A 21,165-nucleotide genomic window follows, 5' to 3' on the forward strand; every position below is an offset into this window, starting at 1 on the left:
CTGTTGAGGACATCGAAGTATCTACCTACCCGGAACAATGATAACAGGGCATCTGCTGATTTTATTGAGCGTTTTCCTTTGGGATGATAACGGTGGCAGTTTAGGATACCCAGAAGCTTCCCGCCACGATTGATGGGTTGGGCAGGGCTGTAGGCACCCACACTGGCAATTTCTGAACTAAATCGAAAAGTGCATAACAATGCGGCAAGGCGGAATGGAACGGGCAATCATAACTGACAAGCATTGGAATGTATATATTTGCCTAAACCCAAACATCCTTATCCCAATCTGATTGGTTGCCTCTGATGCAACACCCCGCCACCTTCTACGGGTTTACTCTAAACAGATCTTTATGACAAATAAAACAGTATCTTGTATCAATGGCTACAAGGAGACCTCGCGCATTAGTGTTGCATGCTACATTATCTTTAGCACCGACTCGCGGTTTCCTGAACATGTCCTTGGCGATTATACTGCAATGCAAACTTGTAACATAGGCAAGATATTCAAATGGGAAGTGGTCTGTATTTATACACTTTACCATACCTGGAATGATACCCAAAGGGCTTTGCATAATACATCACATTCACACACAGATGGCGGAAGGAAGGGCGGCCATGACTAGAAGTATTAAAAAATATATTTTTTATATTACAACCAGGTACTTGAACTCTTCCTCGGAGTCTTGTTCACAAGTGAGGGAAGAGTGGATTGTGAGATCGACAGGCGGATTGGTGCGGCGTCTTCAGTAATGCGGACGCTGTATCAATCCTTTGTGGTGAAGAAGGAGCTGAGCCGGAAGGCAAAGCTCTCAATTTACCGGTCGAGCTACGTCCCATCCTCACCTATGGTCATGAGCTTTGGATTATGACCGAAAGGACAAGATCACAGGTACAAGTGGTCGAAATAAGTTTCCTCAGCCGGGTGGCGGGGCTCTCCCTTAGAGATGCTCTGTCATCCGGGAGGTGCTCAAAGTAAAGCCGCTGCTCCTCCACATCGAGAGGAGCCAGATGAGGTGGTTCGGGCATCTGGTCAGGATGCCACCCAAACGCCCTGTAGGAGGCCACAGGGAAGACCCAGGAAACGTTGGGAAGACTGTGTCTCCCGGCTGGCCTGGGAACGCCTCGGGATCCCCCAGCAGGAGTGTTTAGGCTGCTGTCCCCGCGACCCGACCTCGGATAAGCGGAAGAAGATGGATGGATGGAAATTACAGCCAGGAACACATTTACTGGACACCCTCACATAATCCCTCAAATCTTATAAAGTTTTAATGTTGTCAGTGTCTGCGTTTTCATTAACCCGAGAAATGCGCAAAACCTAAAGATCTCAATAAGAAACTTATTGGCTCATACAGTACCCATATTTCGATAAACCTCTCAAATGTTGCTGAAACATTTCTGCGCTCTCATGAGGTGGTTTTTGACACGTTTTGATATTGAAGTGTTTCACAAAAGTATGACAGAATCACTTTTCACATAATAACACCGAACTGGCGGGGTACCAACGCAGGACAACTAGGGCACACAGGTTGTCTTGTCTCACATCCGATCAGTCAGCCTGGGGGAACGGGGCGTCCGTTTTGCAGATGCCTTCCTAGCAGTAGAGGCCTACCAGCAGGCTCGGAGAGACCCACATGCCCAAACAATGTCAAGGGGGCCGTAAGTCTCCAATCGATCAGCTGGAAGGGAGCGAGGCGGCACCGCTGCACCGAGCCATCTCGCGGGTCCCTTCCCGGCAATAGAGGCCGACCCACAGGCTTGCCCTAACAATGTCGAGGGGGCCATAAGGACGTTGACTTTCTCGCAGCCTTCGTAATCTATTGACATCACGGCACGGGTGTCTGCAATACCTTCCTCAAAGTAGAGTCTCGGGGGATGAGAGTTTACCAGGATTGCAGCTCATGACGCAAAACACCCTTTATTAGAAACACTTTGTCGAAAGTTTTAGAAATAGCGCTTTTATTTAGCGAAAAACTGCAATGGAAACGCAGCTATTGATGTTAAAGCCCAAGTCGGGTGAAGTATTTGATGATATTTTCAGGTCGAGTCCAAACTCTTTAAAATTGCAACTGGAGTCCAAGTCCACACCTCTGAGTACTAGCCCTGTACTTCATGTTCTTCACTACATTTCTTAAAAATAGTTTGTGCTGTCTTAGAGTCAACTGTTGGGCCCTGCTAATAATTACAAATAGAGCAAGGACCAAGTGAGTCTGGTACTCAATCGAAAAAAAAACACATGCAAAAAAATATAAATAAAATAAAATAAAAAATATTAGAAGCTTTCCAAGCATGAAGCATTGTTTGCTATAGCCCCATGTTATTTAGTCTTTCCTGTAGTTCACCAACCTTCCAATGGGGGGAGCAGTGGCGATGCAGACTCCTGGTTCTTGGAGTGTGCAAGGAGAGAGGGAGGGACTGCAGGTGTGGTGGAAAAAGGGAGAGTGCCGGCAGCTTTGGGGACAGTGTCTGGTGACGGAGGTTTAGCGATTTCACTGTTTGTGGTAGGAGGACAACTAAGTTGTGTAAATTCAGTGCCACCATTACCGAAGGACGGTAATGCACTAACGGCCGTAGTGGCTGCAGGTAGAGAGCTTGTGGAGGACATGAGTGAGGTGGAGGGGACAAAGGGCTTAGCATCAGCGTTGAGGACTGATTCAAACGTGGTTTTGGGACGATGGGTTTCTTTGACAGGTGAGGGTGAAAAAACTGTAGTCTGTGAAGAAGGGATATCTGCTTCCGCTGATGTGGACAAGGCTGCCAAGGCAAGAGAGGGGGTGTTGGTGATAGGGGTGGGGTTCTGTGAGTCAGGAGTAGAACTTGGTGGGGTTTGGAGGACTGAATCGAGAAAAGAGAATGTCTGGGAGACTGGGCTCAGATTGTCCCCTGTCAATAATGCTAAATCATCCCTAACGACCCCGGCCACGCTACTCTTGCTGGCAGTGTTGCCAGCTGAGCTGATAACAGGTTGAGGTTTGCTGGTCACATTTTGCCAGTCATTGGTAGACATGGCCGGGTAATCAACACTCAGGGGCTCATTGGAGCGTGACGATGACTCTGTTGCTAGAACACTGCGGGAGTGATCGTTGAAACTTGTCGGTATTTGCATGGAGGGAAAACCTTGACTGTCTTTGGAATTCCGAGCGTCGGAGTCCAAAGGGTCTTTGTCTGCTACTGTAGCCCAGGTAGGAGCCACTGCATCGGAAGTAAGAGACGTTGCTTTCTGCGGCGCGCCCCACTCCTCCGGTAGTCTTGCCCGACTCTTAGATTTCCTGCCTCTGACTCTACCCCCTGCTCCACCGTCTCTGACTCCCCACTCCCAATTATCTTCCTCATCATCCTCTACCCACTGTTCCCCCTTATCCTGTGACCCACGTTTGTCATACTGGCCGTTATCGTCCCGGCTATTCAAGATGCTGTGCACCTCGTCACTGCCCTTCCTCTTCTTCTTCTTCCGTCTTTGCTGTTGCTTGCCGGCCTCACACCCCGGTCCAAAGTGCTTAGGACTGAGGTGTTCGGAAGTGGAGGAGGTGGGGCTGCTGTCGTCCACTGAGCCGCTGGGAGAGAGGATGGGAGCTGCCGAGGGGGGAAGGTTTTATAAGAGGAGGAACCACTCACATACTCTGTCAGAATTAAAAATCCTAAAAAGGGAATCTAATTGGTGTTGCTGTATTTATTTTGCCTTACGAGGTTTAACTCTTACAGACATCTAATCAAAAAGTAAGAATGACTGAGGGGCTGAAGATGGGGTTTTATTTGTGTCAAATTATTGCTTCCTGTTTTTACTTTCATTCAACTAATGCTATTCAAAGCTCAGTCTTCGACTTTCCCCACATATTATATTGCCCAAAATATTGCGTATGCATCTGTTGTGATGGTTTTAATGACATAGTTATAAAAAAAACAAAACACAAGTATACAGTAGGTAAGGTTGTATTTTTTGCCTCATTCCGGTGAGAATCCTGCGTGTGACTGAAGCATTAAGAAGTGGGACTATAGCTGCAATGGGCTCAAACAACCACTAGGTAACGTCTGTGAGCAGACTGTATCATCTCTTTCTCTTGTGGACGTATCAGGTCGGTAGTGCATTCTTCACTCACACTTTGAAGGGGAACTGCACTTTTTTGGGTAATTTTGCCTATCATTCACAGTGATTATAAAAAACATGATGATGGATGTTTTTTTTAATGCATTCTAAATATTAAATAAATACGATCAAAAAGTCAGCTTGCAATTGAGCCTATAGGAGCCACTCTATTCTGCCTATAAAAGCCCTTAAAAAATATCCAAACGCCTCCATTAAGGTTTTATATACATGATGTAAGTATATATGTAGTATAGTAACATCTATAATAAAATGTATATTTACGTATTTTAATAATTTCAAGCATACGAAGCACATTAATTAAAAAAAACATTTTTTTTCCCTTTTCATCACTGATCATTGCTAACTGCAAACATAATAAAACATCACTTACTGTACAAGGTCTGCGGTCATTAGGATGCCGACTGCTAGGATGTTCATATATTTCTGTTTAGATGAAGAATGACTCATAATCCTTGCAAAGAAAAGTGTGGGTGGAACCAAGTGTCTTTTCGTGTCGTTTTCGCCATTACCGGGTATAAATTGACTGTCAAAGTCTACCAACTTGTCTAACTACGTTCTCATTCTTTTACTATCTAGGTGGGAGGCACGATTTATGATCTAGAATAAACTTCCTAACAAGGACGCAAGGAAACACCACCAGTTGATCATGTCGGAACTGTGCACAAGCTGATCACAGCGCTGCTAAAAATAGTTTGTCTGCGTTAGCGCTTATAATAACAATATCACTAATACCTGTTAATATTCAAGTCATGAAATGAAAATGAAGTATTGTTGGTGATTTTTGAATGGGTATTCATTGGATTTTATGGGCAAAATAGAGGACCTCCGATTGGCTTTGCGGACTTTTGATCGCATGTATTTAATATTTAGAATGCACTAACAAAAAATCCATGTCTTTCATACAGATTGTAAAAAATAGGCAACATTTTTTTTTTTTAAGTGCAGCTCCCCTTTAAGCGACTGATGAGGCGAACATACAACCGTACCTACTGTAAACAAAGCACTCTTTAAACTATTTATCGCACTATAATTTAGAAGCATGCATGACGACACTTCTACCTGTTCGGGGGAAAGTGAGAACAACATTAATAACAATCTGTCTTGTTTCATAAACGCCCTTTGCCAGTATAGTGTAACTTTAAAACGTGATTGCCACCACATTGGTACAACCCAACAATGTCAGGAAATAAAACATCTTCAAAAGCAAAGCATAATAACATAATAAGTGAAGAATGCAACTTGGTCAGTGGTATGACAAAACAATCGTCTCTTTCCCATCTGCTTAGTGCAATATAGGTAAATCAAAAATAAGTTGACAGTACAATACAAATGCAACAAATTATTATTATTAGTTAGTTCTTTTGGAACCAGACAGCCAACAACGGATTATTTCTATTGAGATCTATTTGAGAAAAGGCATCTAATCATGTCATATTACGTTATCAGGCTGTAATTGGATCGTAGTAGCATCGTGACTACAGATTGACATGCATTATATAAAAACATGCTGGATAAATCACTGAAGACAATGAGCCATTATGACACATGCATCAATCAATCAATACATACAACATAAAGAACAAGCAAATGGCAAAATGCATACACTCCATCATATTATATCAAATGTGAGTTATGACAGAATGACAGGCAGAAAAAGTGAAATACTGAAAAACAACCCCTGCAAAAAATGATGGAATCAGTAGATTTGGAGGATGTTCATTCAGTTGTTTAATTTTGTAGAAAAATAAGATAACGGGGGACATGCACAAAACTGGAATCTAACTTTCTGGCTTTAAGAAACACTAAAGAAACCAAGAAAATAAATTGTGGTAGTCAGTGATAATTTAATTTTTGGATCAAGCAGAGCGAGAAATTATGGCATCACTAAATTCTGAGGGGAAAATGCTGGAATCACCCTGTAAATGTTAGTTTCCAAAGCTCACACCTGCATCAGAATAAATCTGTTCATTAGTCTGCGGTTAAAAAGGAGTGTTCCCACTTTGGAGAGCTGTTGCAGCAGGTAGATTGACATGAATTATGGCTCCAACACGAGAGATGTCGGTTGAAACAAAGGAGAGGATTATCAAACTTCTTCAAGAAGGTAAATCATCACGCAATGTTGCAAGAGATGTTGATTGTTCACAGTCAGCTGTGTCTAAAGTCTGGACCATGTTATGGTAAGGTTGTAAAAGACCAGAATACTGGTAGACCAAGGAAAACATCAGAAAACTTCCAGCAATGTGTTTTGAAAACAGAAAATGCTTAGAAAAACAAATGAAGAACAAAACTGGAGTCATGGTCTGTAAGAAAGCGCCTAGAAGAAATTAGATTTAAATACAGAAAAGTTCAACAAAAGTGGTCATTGACACCTAAACAGCAAAATACAAGATTCCAAAGAAAATCAAAAGTGGACTATGCATGACTGGATAAAAGTCATATTCAGTGATGAATGTTGAATCTGCATGGGCAAGGTGATGATGCTGGAACTTTGGTTTGATTTTGGTTCCAATGAGATTTATGAAGACGACTGCCTAAAGAACACATCTCCACAGTCAATGATGCTATGTGCTGCATGTCAGGTAATGATGCATGTGAAGTACATCTTCAATAAATGCACACCTTGACTTTATGTCTCTTTTCCATCAATGGAAAATATGTTTTGGGTGGATGACATCATTTTCTACATAATAATGCATCTTGCCAAGGAGCAAAATGTGTCAAAACTGTCCTTGAAGAAAGATACATAAGGTCAATGTCATGGTCTGCAAATAGTCCGGATCTTAGTCCAGTTTAAAATGTGTGGTGAAAACTGAAGAAAATGGTGGATGACAAGACTAAAAACCTGCAAAGCTGATCTGAGAAAGTCGGAGCAAGACTGATGAAGAGTTCTCGTTAAGTCCATGCCTCAGAGACTGCAAGCTGGTATAAAAGCTAGAGGTGATGCAACAAAGTACTAGTGATGGGTTAGAATGTTGATTCTATAATTCTACCTCAGAATTTAGGGAGAGATTTTTCACTCTGCTTGATCTAAAATTGAGAGTATTAATGAGTACTTCAATTTATTTTCTTGATTTTTTATAGTGTTTCTTAAAACCACAAAATAACTATTTGTCTATGAATGTTCTCATTCATCAGGTCATTGTCATCTCAGGGCATTCAATCAATCACAACTGGACTGTTCGGTTTGTCTTAGAAGAAGTTTCGCCTCTCATCCGAGGTGGCTTCATCAGTTCATGGTCATAGACTTAGATTGGTTCTTAGAGTGGTCAGATCTAGTCTTAGACTTGAATTGGTCAGATCTAGTCTTAGACTGGTCAGATCTAGTCTTTGACTTGGATTGGTCAGATCTCGTCTTAGACTTCGATTGGTCAGATCTAGTCTTAAAATTTGATTGGTCAGATCTAGTCTTAGAATTAGATTGGTCAGATATAGTCTTAGACTTCGATTGGTCAGATCTAGTCTTCGACTTAGATTGGTCAGATCTAGTCTTAGACATGGATTGGTCAGATCTAGTCTTAGACTTGGATTGGTTAGATCTCGTCTTAGACTTAGATTGATCAAATCTAGTGTAAAACTTGGATTGGTCAGATCTAATCTTAGATGCCCTGGGACGAAATGACTATAGTGTCGTGCCTGTTACCTGCTTTTTTCTACAAAATTAAACAAACTAATGAACATCCTTAAAGTCTTATAGATCTATAATTTTGCCAGGGGTTGCAGTAGCCACCATGATCGATTAAATCTGTTTAAAAAAAAAAGTTAATCTTTTTGTTAAAAATAGCTCTTTTTCTATCATCTCCTGCATGCCTGGGAAGAAAAAATGAAAGGTGACAAAAAGTTGCATTTCATTCCAAAGCTGACTTCTCACACCTCATTACCTGATTGGTTGCTATTTTATCAGCGTGCTGCCTTATTCTCTCGCTATGAATAGCTCAAAGAGGACTGTGTTTAATGGGTGCATGTCTTTATTCCAGGTTTGGCACAGTACCAAGACATGCATTAACCCGAGCGTGTGTCAAGCCACAGTAACTACTGAGTTGTGTAACTCCAATGAATAAATAAAAAGGTGCAGGGAATCTAAAGATAGGAATAAACTTGTGACATCACGTTACACTGCTCTACCGTCCGTAGAAAAAGAAAGACATTCACAGACCACGTGTCGGGTGTGCAACTAGTAGGCAAGTCTAAAAAAGGTTTGGTCGTACAGTTTATCATCTTTGCGTAACCCCGCCACACCCAGCGTGACCAACCAACCCCCAGTCTCTTACCTGGACTGTGAGTCAAACTTTGGTTCCCGGGAGCGCCAGAAGAAAAGGGATCACTGGTTTTGAACGGGTTGTTCCCACTGGTGTTACTAATGTTTTGGGGCTCTGAGCCAACCAGACCGCAGGTCTTCTGAGTGTCCAAAGCTTTGCCCAACCCGCCAAGACCCGAGTTGACACCAGTTTGGAACGGTGGTGGCATGCTTGACCCAATGGTCCCACTCATTCCAGATGAAGGGAATCCTGCAGGCGAAGAAAACAGAGATGTTCACTTTGAACAATGCGGCTTATAAAACGGGTGGGGCCAATTTGTGGATTTTTCTTCGATGACGGCCATTATGCAAATAGTTTTCAAAAAAACCCCAACAAAAACACTGAAAAGGTGTGTTGTTGGTTGTGCTATGGCGCCATCTTTTGGACAATTTCGCTCACTGCAGGTGATGCAGTGTCCTTCCATTTAGTGCTTTCATCCTGAAGTTGACGTGCCGTTCAGTGTTCTAATCATCCATGGCGTTTCTACTCGTATGGATTCTTTGGTCATCGCTCCAAGCAACGTTTGTAAGTTTTACAATATAATTAAAACAATTCTTACTTACTAAATTGTCCCATGCGTAATGTCTGTAGGAGTGTTTTCATGCATATTTGTACGTGCTATTGTAATGTAATCAAGCGAGCATAAGCCATACTTGCCAACCCTCCCGTATTTTCCGGAGGACTCTCGAATTTCAGTGCCTCTCCCGAAAATCTCCCGGGACAACCATTCTCCCGAGTTTCTCCCGATTTCCAGCCAGACTTAAGGCACGCCTCCTCCAGGTCCGTGCGGACCTGAGTGAGGACAGCCTGTCGTCACGTCCGCTCTTTACTTCAAACTTCAGAACCGGCTCTCACACTTGCCGTCAGGGTACGCAATACAACGTAAACCGTTTGCCAACCAAAAAGTTACTTTTTGGTTGGCCAACGGTTTAAAAAGTAACCACACTATAGTGTTCTGTGGTTACTTTTTATACCGACTCCCACACTTGCCGTCAGGGTGCGCAATACAACGTAAGCCGTTGGCCAACCAAAAAGTAACCACAGAACACTATAGTGTTCTGTGGTTACTTTTTAAACCGTTGGCCAACCAAAAAGTAACTTTTTGGTTGGCCAACGGTTTACGTTGTATTGCACACCCTGACGGCAAGTGTGGGAGTCGGTTCTAAAGTATGAATTAAGAGACGTAACTTCATCACCTCGCCTGGTTATTGACAGAACCCAGAATATTACACTGCACATACCTATGCTCCTTCAAAGGCTGTGCTACTGGCTGCAAAGCATTGCACTTTCAAATACAACAATGAGTAGAGAGGAGTGTTATGTGTGTATATGTGTAAATAAATGAACACTGAAATTCAAGTATTTATTTTATTTATATGTATATATATATATATATATATATATATATAATAAAATACATATTTATATATAGCTAGAATTCACTGAAAGTCAATTATTTTATTTATATATATGATAAATAAAATGATTCCCGGGCGCGGCACCGCCGCTGCCCACTGCTCCCCTCACCTCCCAGGGGGTGAACAAGGGGATGGGTCAAATGCAGAGGACAAATTTCGCCACACCTAGTGTGTGTGTGACAATCATTGGTACTTTAACTTTAACTTATATATATATATATATATATATATATATATATATATATATATATATATATATATATATATAACAAATACTTGAATTTAAGTGAATTCTAGCTATGAATATACTCCTCCCCCTTATCCCCGCCCACCCCGACACCGCCCACCCCACACCAACCCTTTCTCCCAAATCTCCCGAATTTGGAGGTCTCAAGGTTGGCAAGTATGGCATAAGCTAATATGCTAACACGTTTACGAGTGTCTGTGTTAATATTATTTAATTACAATGGCATTCTTTTTGTATTGTTTCAGTTTCACAAATTCCTAAGCAAATTCACCCAAACGTCACTGTAGAGTTATTGAGTCTGTTTAGCTGATTGGAGAGCTAGCTCGTGCAGCTAGTGGGTCCATGACGATGACTTCTGTTTGGTTTGATCGGCTGTTTTACTGCCGTGTTACAGACACCGTTTGTAAACAATTAAGGTATGTAAATAAACATTTACAAAATATGTATGTGTAAATAACTTATTTCGCAACAAATATATCTGCGGCTTGTATATGAGGAATAAAAATTCCCTAAAATTTAGTCGGTGTGGCTTATATACTGGTGCGCTCCATAGTCCGGATAATACGGTATCAAAAACAGGACCGACCATGTAGCCGAGCAAAGCAAAGCACTTCGGGCATATAGCACTGCCAGTCTGCAACACACTGCTAGGGACGTTAAAAATAACACCTAAAAGGAATACATGTATTCATGAAAATATCGAAAAGCTGCTGATTGTGTCTGAGAGAGAAGCAGCGCGAAGGCGATATCCCTAAATACCGCTCTCCAAGTAAATGTTGTACATTGTTATTACATTACTTCACTAAGGTACTGTTGTTTTGTCGTACATGCTATTGTATATATATTTCTTATCGTAAAGTTTGTTTTTTTATTTTTAAAAGGCTTGTTACATGTTAAAATTGTGCTGTTTTTTTGGGGGCCAAACACTGAATAAATAGAATGATGAATTGATGATTTGTTTCGCAGGTTTTTTGAGGTACGAGCTGACTCATAGAATTTAGTTTGATTCATTATGGCCTATGCTAGTGTTCTTTAAACGGCATTCATTTTTTCATAACTTTTGGCAACATGCATTTTCTTGCAACTGGATCATGCCAACGCACATATGCAGAGGGACCCTTCTGCGTGCTACAAAATAGGTTCTGGTGTCGAGGCTCTGGGTGCCTGAACATTTTGCATCCAAGGGCCAAATGTTCTTATGAAACCTGTTTGATCATCAGATCAAACAGGTTTCATAAGTAAATAGAACAAAAACTAGAACATGATCAGTCACACGCTATAATTAAACGTACAAGTTATTTACAACGTAAACATAAAACATAGGTAAAAAATAAAACGTTTTAATAAAAACAATTTCACAAACAAGTACAATGCCCAAAAGAAACAGCTTCTTGATCCTTTAAAATGGCCTGAAATTCCCCCAAATGGATCAGTTCAGGTAGCATCAGATCTTTTTGTAATTCATTTCATGACCATGGAGCAGAAAATCTGAAGGCTTTTTTACCGAGACTTGTGTTGGCTCTAGGAACCAACACACCAAGGATGTCCTGTGAACTTATACTGTAGCGACTGGAGCCTCTAGGCATAAAAGAACATAAATAAGGGGGAACCAGACCAAGAAGTGATGTGTATATAAAAACCCTCCATCGAGAAAATCAGTGTGCTGACAAAGATAGACAATTTTCCGCTGCATATAAAGTGTGATGGTGGACAAGGTTGCCACAACCAGTAATAGAACATAAGGCACCGTGATATACAGTATCCAGGCTTTCAAGTATCAGCTCAGTGGCCTTGTGGTTAGAGTGTACGCCCTGAGACTGGGAGGTTGTGAGTTCAAACCCCGGCCGAGTCATACCAAAGAAAATGGGACCCATTACCTCCCTGCTTGGCACTCAGCATCAAGGGTTGGAATTGGGGGTTAAATCACCAAATGATTCCCGAGCGCGGCCACCGCTGCTGCTCACCGCTCCCCTCACCTCCCAGGGGTTGAACATGGGGATGGGTCAAATGCAGAGGACAAATTTTACCACACCCAGTGTGTGTGTGACAATCGTTGGGACTTTAACTTAACTTTAACTTAACTTTATCTTAAGTAAGTCTCCATCATCTAGCAAAGGCATAAACATGGTCAGAATCAAGCCTTTACTAACTTGTAGGGAAAAACAGGACTTTCTTCTAAAGAAAAAAAACCAATTTAATAAAAATTTTAGACACAAGTGTTTCTATGTGAAGGTGGTGGGGTTTAATGAATATTAAAAGGGTAATAAGATTTTGACATAGTTGGGGTCTAGTTATTATTAACAACATGTTAATTACACGTTAAAAACATTAAACCATAAAACTTTTATAACTTAAAAACTCTAATAATTGGACCAAAAATTTTTGCAGCACAAACAAAAGGGGGGAGGGGGGGCGCTGGAGGACATCACTACTTAGACAATATATTTTAGAATAACTTAAAAACCTTAAAGGAGCCATATGTAATAATATCATGTCAAGTCATCATTAATGTCATGATCCGTGGTCCGGATAATGTTTTGTTATGTTCTGTTAGATTTGGACTCCTGGGATACTAACGGCAAGTTGATCCCAATCAACTCTGTATGGTCCGAGAACTTTGCTGCGCCACCGCAGTACCGGATGCGTCAGCAAAGACGGAAGCCGTCCAAAAAGGCTTCACTTCACTGTCAGCATGCGTCGCTCCCGAAAGCTCCTCCCCCGGACTGAAGCAAGCTGCAGGCAGCCCAGTATCCTTCCCCTGATGACGTCACTCCGCCTACTGCTGATGACGTCAGAGACCAATACTTTTTTTTAAATTCTGTTTCTTTCTGTCAGCCGCCCCCAAAAGACGCTAGCTCCATGATAAGACATTATCAGAACATGTTTTTGAAAATTCAATCTAGTCAGTCCCAGCCACCTTCTAAGTGTCAAGCTCTGCCCCCCAAGACTCAAGCCCCGCCCACATCACAGACCTGTTCCTTTTGTCCGCCCACAACCTCAGGTGGGGGACGACGAGAGACATTTTGGACAATTTAAAGGGGAGGAGTCGACCCTCCTCCTGACCTCCCTCCACCCACTCCTAAAGACGGTTCCAGACCGCAAGGAGCGCGTTTGGTATCCGCTTCTTGAGGGGGGGGGCTAGTGTCGGGAGCTGTGCTAGTGGGGTGGCTCAGCTGCGCCCAGCCAGGCAGCAACCTCCAGCCCGGTCACCACGACCAGTTCTTCGGCGTGTCAAGCCACAGCCTCCAGCTAGGCCACCTCTGCCAAGGTCACGGCTAACCTCAGCCCAGGTGCACCTGAAGACGCCATCCTCTCCGCCACCTGTTCCTGCTCCAAGGCTAGCACCCCTTCCTGCTCCAAGGCTAGCACCCGAACTTGCTCCAAGGCTAGCACCCCTTCCTGCTCCAAGGCTATCACCCGAACTTGCTCCAAGGCTAGCACCCGAACTTGCTCCAAGGCTAGTACCCCTTCCTGCTCCAAGGCTAGCACCCGTCACTCACGCCCACCTCCCCGTCGGCCTGGTCGCCCGCCTCGCCAAGTGCAGCGGCGTTCAACGCGTCGCCGCCACCTGACTCTCCCTCGCTGGTTGCGGGCCCCTCCGCCCTCCCATGACTCTTGATCTTGCCTTGTTTTGTTGGACATCTGGAATATGTCCTTGAGGAGGGTTTACTGTCATGATCCGTGGTCCGGATCATATTCAGTTATGTTCTGTTAGTTTTGGACTTTATTAGTTCCTGTTTTTGTGCACCCTTGTTTGTTTTAGTTACCATGGTTACTTATTATTTCTAACTGTCTCTGATTAGTGTTTGCCCGCTCACCTACTTCCTGAGCACTAATCAGAGGCATTATTTAAGCCTGCCTTTGCCGGTCAGTCGGCCTAGCGTCATTGTTTGCTTCATGCAAACGCTACGTAAGTTTTGTTTGTCATGCCACAGTTAGTGAGTATTCCTTGTCTATAGTCCATGCTAAATAGTAGCATTAGCTTCGAGTACAACTCGTTTTCCATTTTTTGTACTACTTTGATATTTTGAGGAATAAATTATGTTCCAACCCGCACGCCTTGTTCGGAGTGGTCCGTCTGCATCCCGGGAGAACGAACCCCGCGGCAAGCTGCGAAAACCCCGTTGTGACAATTAAATGGCCCTGATATGTCAAAAAGAATTAATAAATCATGTTCTTTTTGAATACCTCTATAACGGATAACAGTAGTTCAGCCGGAATATCGAATTTCAATCTGAAAGGTTTGAAATAGTAGCCTATAGGCATACCTTGGTAAAATGTCTCCTATTTAGTGTTGGGCGTATATTAGGCTGCTAAGCATGCTCTTCTTATTTTCACCAGTATAACCATTGCTAGCGTTGGTTGCAGTTTGTTTTAGTCTTTGTTTTCTGATAGTACTGACAATAACCATTTGATTGCCATTTGTTGTGATATTGTGCGCATGCATGACATACTTTTTCCTGAAAACAGTCTAATTTCTGTGTAAAATGTGTTGGTTAGAGATTTATTATTGGCAAAACACTTGTCTATTCAGCTTTTATGGTCCCAGCACCTCAACCCTTAGTAAGAGGCAGTGGAAGTTTGAAGTTCCTTGGAGTAGCCCAGTCGATCGAGCTGGACTCGGCTGGCAACCTCGGTCAAAGAGAGGGGGAGGGGACTACAGAATTTTCACCGTGATTGCAGTACCATTTCTAGCCAGATTTTTACATATGGCTCCTTTAAAGGCACAAACAAACATTTTTGCAGCACAAACAATGTTTTTGTTTAATAAAAGCCTAAGGACCAATAAAATCAAGCTGTCGGTCGAAAATGACCCCCCAAGTCTCACTTTGGACAACGATGCTCTGCTGTGTTGAGTTACTTTTCGAACGTACGCAATGCCAGATTTCCAACTTCCTGTTCCTCACTTGTAGCTCGTTAGGCCTCTGACTCAAAACCTGGGCTCCCATGAACACGATGCCAAACAACTCTTAATAGTCCAATCAATTAGTACAATCAATACCATGCTACTTTGAAATGCTGAATACAATTGTCCAGCAGTGGTGCTTCAAAATAGTGCACTGCATGAGTCCGAGAACCTCCCCAGACATTCATCTTTAGATACTGTACAATGAAAATGATCTCTGAAGGTACGCGGTTATCACCATATCAAACCAAACAGTGCTCTTAATCAAATGTATCAAAAAGGAAATAAGTGAACCTAAAGACGAGTCAGGCATGCTGCTGTCCTTAGTCTTGTTCTGTCCCCACTGATCCGTCATTCCGCCGACCATAGGACCTAGGAAAGCAAGACAGAGGGCAGAAAGCAGAACGTTACTCTCACTGTCAGGTACTGTAGTCTTACGGGAGAAGACGGCAACAAATAAAAGTATCCCACGTGTATTTTAACACACAACACACTGGTGCAATTAGGGAGGGGGACCAGATCCCCCGATTTTACACGGCGACTTTGAAACCTCTGCGTTTGTTCATGAAAATTTCAACTAATATGCACGTTATGATCCCACAGCTGGATCGTATAAGTACAATACTTATAGCATGAACACTTTTTAGGGCGCAACAAAAAAAACACCATAAACTATACACTACTGCCATCTAACGTCTTGGACTTGCAACTGCCATTGATGATCAGTGTTGGGACTAACACGTTACTGTAACGCCGTTAGTTTCGGCGGTAACTAGTAATCTAACGCGTTATTTTTTATATTCAGTAACTCAGTTATCGTTACTACATGATGCATTACTGCGTTATTTTACGTTATTTTTTATGTAGTATCGGCTAGAAACAGAAGATCTGAGTGTGTTTTATTGGAGCGCTGCGATGTCGTCCTTCTGTGTCACAAGGAAAAGAAAAGGCGTGCTTTGTGTGGGTGGGGCGGGGGAGGCTCCCAGACCGTAGTTGAGGGGCGCAGGGGAGACGTTCCTCCAGGGCCTATGTACTTAGGGGCTAACAACCTTCACTTTACCCGGAAGTGGGTCTTTACAGCTGAGGGTGAATAACAAGGCCGGCGGTTTGTTGCAACTTTGTGACTTTATTGGACGCAGCCATCCACCAAGCTAGAGCACCTGCACGCACTCACTGTCGCCGTTCCCTCACCTCTCTCGCCCACTCACTCACTGACGTCACTCACCTCACATGCTGTCATATCTTAAAGGGCCACACACACACACATATGCTACTCTCATAACAACTAACAAGACATCATGGCGAAGCCAGAAGTCGAGTTTCTTAACATGGAGACATTCTCAATACTTTTCTTATGTCGAGCACAAAGAAAAGAACATTTTAGTTAAATGTAAGTTGCGTCTTGGATCAAAGATGCTATCTACTTAAAGTTAAAGTGCCATTATGTTGCAGCTATTTCAAATAATTTTGTAAATTTGTTCTGGCCTGAAATAAATTGGCCCATTGAAACATATATTTGTCTTTGTGTGTTGTATGTAGACCACATTGCTTTCTGAGTTCAGTGATGCAAATACATGTCAAGTTGATCAACAGATTGTATTATTCTCCAGTGCAATAACAGTACTGAAATGAAGGCTAAAAGGGCATTAATGGGAGCCTTAAAAAAATAAAAAAATAAAAAAAGAAGTAACTAAATAGTTACTTTTCACAGTAACGCATTACTTTTTGGTGTAAGTAACTGAGTTAGTTACTGAGTTACTTTTGAAATAAAGTAACTAGTAACTGTAACTAGTTATTGGTTTTCAGTAACTAACCCAACACTGCAAATGATAACATGAAGATAATACAACAATGAGCTCATTGTATCATAATCAACAATTAAAAACTAAATTTTATTAGAAAAAAAAAACATGCATTTATTGACACACACAAAAATACTGAAAATTGTAGAGTACCGGAATCAATTCCCTGCTACCAGTATCGGTTCAAATGTGAACGGTACGCATCTTTGAATGCAGTGGTTCTCAAACTATTTAATCAGGTAGCACCTCACCCATAATGACCAACATAAAAATACGGTACCGTAGTAGGCCTAAGTATTCATTACAAACAAGGCAGAAGTTTTATTGAACAAGTATATTTAATATTTTTGTCCACTGTTACATTACACATAGTCTGAACAGTAACACTGTGTTTGACGATACGAAAATAAAACACTATCCTTTAATCGAGTGATTATTTGGCGTACCACTAGAAGGAGCCCGCGTACCACTAGTGGTTTGAGAATCACCGCAATACAGTTTTCTAAATTGATATTTTTTACCCTTAAATATTGTACTAAGAAATGCTCATACATCAATGGTTCTCAAACATTTTGGGACCATAAGCCCCTTGCAGGAGAGACAATTTTCTAAGGGCCCCCACCACACCTGAAAACATGGGAGAAAAATATTAACGAGATTCGGAAGGATTTATTCAAATAATTGTATTATTATAAAAATGTATTTCAAACATTCATATTTCAGAGCTGTTTCATAGCCAATTCTAATGATCAAGAAACGGTAATAAACCTTAAACATTACAGAAAATGAAAGGTAACCCTAATAGTCTTCACTAACCATGTTTTGGAACCAGTTCAATTTCTTTGCACACAGTGTTCAGAAAATTTGTGTAATTAGCCAATTGGGTTCTATTCATACATTTAACAACACGCCACAGCGTCAGTCCTTTATTGCAAGAAAAGACCATGTATATTATATATATATATATATATATATATATATATACATATACATATATATATATATATATATATATATATATATATATATATATATATATATATATATATATATATATATATATATATATATACACATACATACATATATATACACACACACACTAGGGATGTCCCGATCCAGGTTTTTGCACTTCCGATCCGATACCGATATTATTTTTGCAATTCCGATCCGATACCGATACTGACCGATACTGGCCTATCCGAGCATGTATTAAAGTTTAAAGTTTTTTAGCCTACTTAGTTGTCAGATTCATGTTGAAAAGGGTCTTCGTACTCTTGATAACAACTAGCCAGCTGAATTAGGGGAGTTTGAATAATACACAATGGTTGGTAACAAGAAACTGACCTGTTTATTCAAGGATAAACACAAAATAGACAAAATTATACATGACAAACAGAAATGGCATCATTGAACTAGGGCTGGGCGATATGGCCTTTTTTTAATATTGCGATATTTTAAGGCCATGTCACGATACACCATATATATCTCGATATTTTGCCTTAGCCTTGAATGAACACTTGATGCATATAATCACAGCAGTATGATGATTCTATGTGTCTACATTAAAACATTCGTCTTCATACTGCACTAATATATGCTACTTTTAAACGTTCATGCAGAGAAGGAAATCACAACTAAAAAAAATCACAATTTTTTTCATACGGTGTTGATGTGGAAATGTTTGCCTCAGCATTTTGATGGTATGGGCGTGTGGCACCGAACGGAGATAAGCGTCTCGACAGACGTTACAATATTTGAACAATGATGACGAAAACTGTTTTCTCTGTCGTGTCTGTATGTCGAAAATTGTTATGCGCTTATTTTTTTATTTGATTTTGTGCGTGGCATAGATTTGCCGTGCGCAATTGCACAGGCGCACACCTTAGAGGGAGCGTTGCTCGCACGGCTGCCCTAGCATCACAGCTAACGTTAGCCATGCTGCTACCTCTCTGCTCGGGGAGGGCGTATACGTATGTGACGTATGACGTGACAGTATGTGACGTGTGTAAGAAGGTGCACTTGCTGTCTGTGAGAGGGAGACACAGGAAAGAGTGAGAAGAGCCTGTCGTGTAATGCCAGCAGCTAAAAGCAACTGCGTGAGAATCCACAGCCTGTGGATGTGTTGAAGGTGTGCTGGAAAATGCGGAACGGAAATTAGGGAGCAGCAGAAAAGTGGAATGTATTATTTAAATAGGTGCGTTGCAAAACACGGACCGGAGTTTTTTTTTAAACTGGATCTGGATCGGCATTTTCCCATGCCTTGCCGATACGCATTTTTTGGCAAATATCGGCAGCCGATCTGACCCAAATATCGGATCGGGACATCCCTAACACACACATATCTATATATATATATATATCTATATATATATATATATATATATATATATATATATATATATATATACACGCATACATATACAAAGATATATACACATATACATACATACATATATATACACATATATATATATATGTATATATATATATATATATATATATATGTGTGTGTATATATATATGTATATTTATATATGTGTGTATACAGTGTTTCCCACAGGACAGGCATCTATTTGTGGTGGTGTGGTTGGGGGGTGGCGGCGGCAGCGGTGATGACCAAGAAGAACGCGGAGTTGGAATATAATTACAACATTTTATGTACATATTTATATACAGATTTGAACAATTAGTGATTCACTGAAATATATTTATTAATTGTGGTTCTTACAAAAAATATATCTTATAAAATATAAAAGCTAAAATGTCTCTTAAAGCTCTGCCCCTTTAATTAGTGCATACTAAATAATTTAACTTTGCCTACTACTACAACCATATTATTTACCAGGAACATAAAGTGAAACAGAGGCAGAGGTGTCCTGCCACAGTCAGTCAACCACCTCCTCCTCCTGCTGCTGCTGCTGAACAGGTCGCACTGGAGCTAGTCTCGCTCGCCAGACCCTCCTCCAGAGAAGAGGGAGACACTGGAGCTTACCATGCTGGGTGTTATACAGCCATGACTTAAATTGTGGCATTTTTAGCCATTCTGGATCGAACCCAGTCGCTCTATAATTTGTCGTGGTCCTCTCTATAAGGCACATAAGAATATAAATTAGGACCCTTTTCATCAGAAAAGTGCATTTCTGTTCTGACCCTGCTTTATTTTTCAGTGTTTGCTGAGTCTCACCTGTTCCCTCCGCCCTAGCTGGCTCTACATGCTGCGGTCACTAGAGGCAGGTGAGGCGGGGCCTCACCTGCCATCATGGAAAGAAAAAAATTTAAAAAGATAAAAAAAAATTTAATTGTTATATGTATCCAGTGATTATACTATAAAGTAATTTTCCATTTAACTTCACCAGTTTTAGATTATTTTTATTCAAAATCGCTGAATTTTCACATTTGCCGTTCAAATACTGAGAAGAGACGGTGCGGTGAACAGCAGCCAGTCGAGGCGCGTCACTCAGTGCCTCAACATGGACGGACTCGGCTAACTGCTGGTCTGCTGTGCAGTGAGACTGTATTGCTATATGAACTATATTATACATTTCCATAGTTTAGTTAGCTGAGGTATATAATGTACAGTGTATTTTGTCAACAACTGTATGTGTGTAAAGTATTTCTTGTGCTGAGCGATCATAAAACTGCTGCGAAAACGCACTGGCTGAGGCACGCGTAACCACGCCTCCTGGTGCTTAAGACACGTTCGCCGCAGACTGCACCCACCGACGGGAACGCCACACCAACCAAAGCCCACACCCAAACCCTCCACGTGCAAGACCGAATCCACCCAAAAAAAGTCACTTAACAAGAAGCCAAAAAGTGCAAAAACAACATTGCTCGCGCCGGAGGAGCCGTGAACGACTGCAAGGACACTACATTAGGTACACCTGCAGACTGCAGCACGGATTTCATATTTCATTCATTCACAACTCCTCCACACCGAACACCACTGTACCCGCACTTATAAGTAAAGGTAAGACCATAATAACGTTTTTTTTATTAAATGTGCTTTTTTGTGTGCTACAGTTTGTATGTGTAAAGTTAAAGTTAAGTTAAAGCAGGGGCGTCACTAGCTTTTAAGGACAGGGGGGCTTTGCCCCCAGGAGATGCACAGGATGCGAGCGAATGTTAAGCACGAGCACAAAACTTCACAAACGGCTAACAAAGACTTAGAAATTATTCATTGTTATTATTATTATTTAAAAAAAATGCACGGGACGAAATGAAATGCTCCCCGGGACGATGGCTTTTAACCATATATTTTCTTTTTCTTTTTATGTATTTATTCATTTGACATTTTATATTAAATGTCTTGGTTTTTCCTCCCTCTGAAAATCCTATTAAATGTTTAACAAGCCATCCTATAATAATAAAACAGCTATTAATGTAACAA

At 41.4% G+C, this 21,165-nt stretch overlaps 1 protein-coding gene across 3 annotated transcripts in view; it reads right to left on the bottom strand.

Annotated features, from left to right (window-relative positions):
* Window positions 1–1,277: 1,277 nt before the first annotated feature.
* The window catches only part of LOC133579562 (uncharacterized), a 96,188-nt gene continuing 76,300 nt past the window's right edge, over window positions 1,278–21,165 (bottom strand). For 2 of the 3 annotated variants that reach the window (XM_061934055.1, XM_061934059.2), the window contains exons 4-6: window positions 15,265–15,342; window positions 8,373–8,609; window positions 1,278–3,572 (exon numbers count right to left, since the gene is read on the bottom strand). In XM_061934055.1, coding sequence (XP_061790039.1) covers window positions 2,338–3,572; window positions 8,373–8,609; window positions 15,265–15,342 — 1,550 coding nt within the window. In that variant the 3' untranslated portion in view covers window positions 1,278–2,337. The remainder of the gene's footprint in view (window positions 3,573–8,372; window positions 8,610–15,264; window positions 15,343–21,165) is intronic. The other variant, XM_061934045.1, reaches the window with a different exon arrangement.

Source organism: Nerophis lumbriciformis, linkage group LG03 (genome assembly GCF_033978685.3).
Source record: "Nerophis lumbriciformis linkage group LG03, RoL_Nlum_v2.1, whole genome shotgun sequence".
NCBI classification, from domain to species: Eukaryota; Metazoa; Chordata; class Actinopteri; order Syngnathiformes; family Syngnathidae; genus Nerophis; species Nerophis lumbriciformis.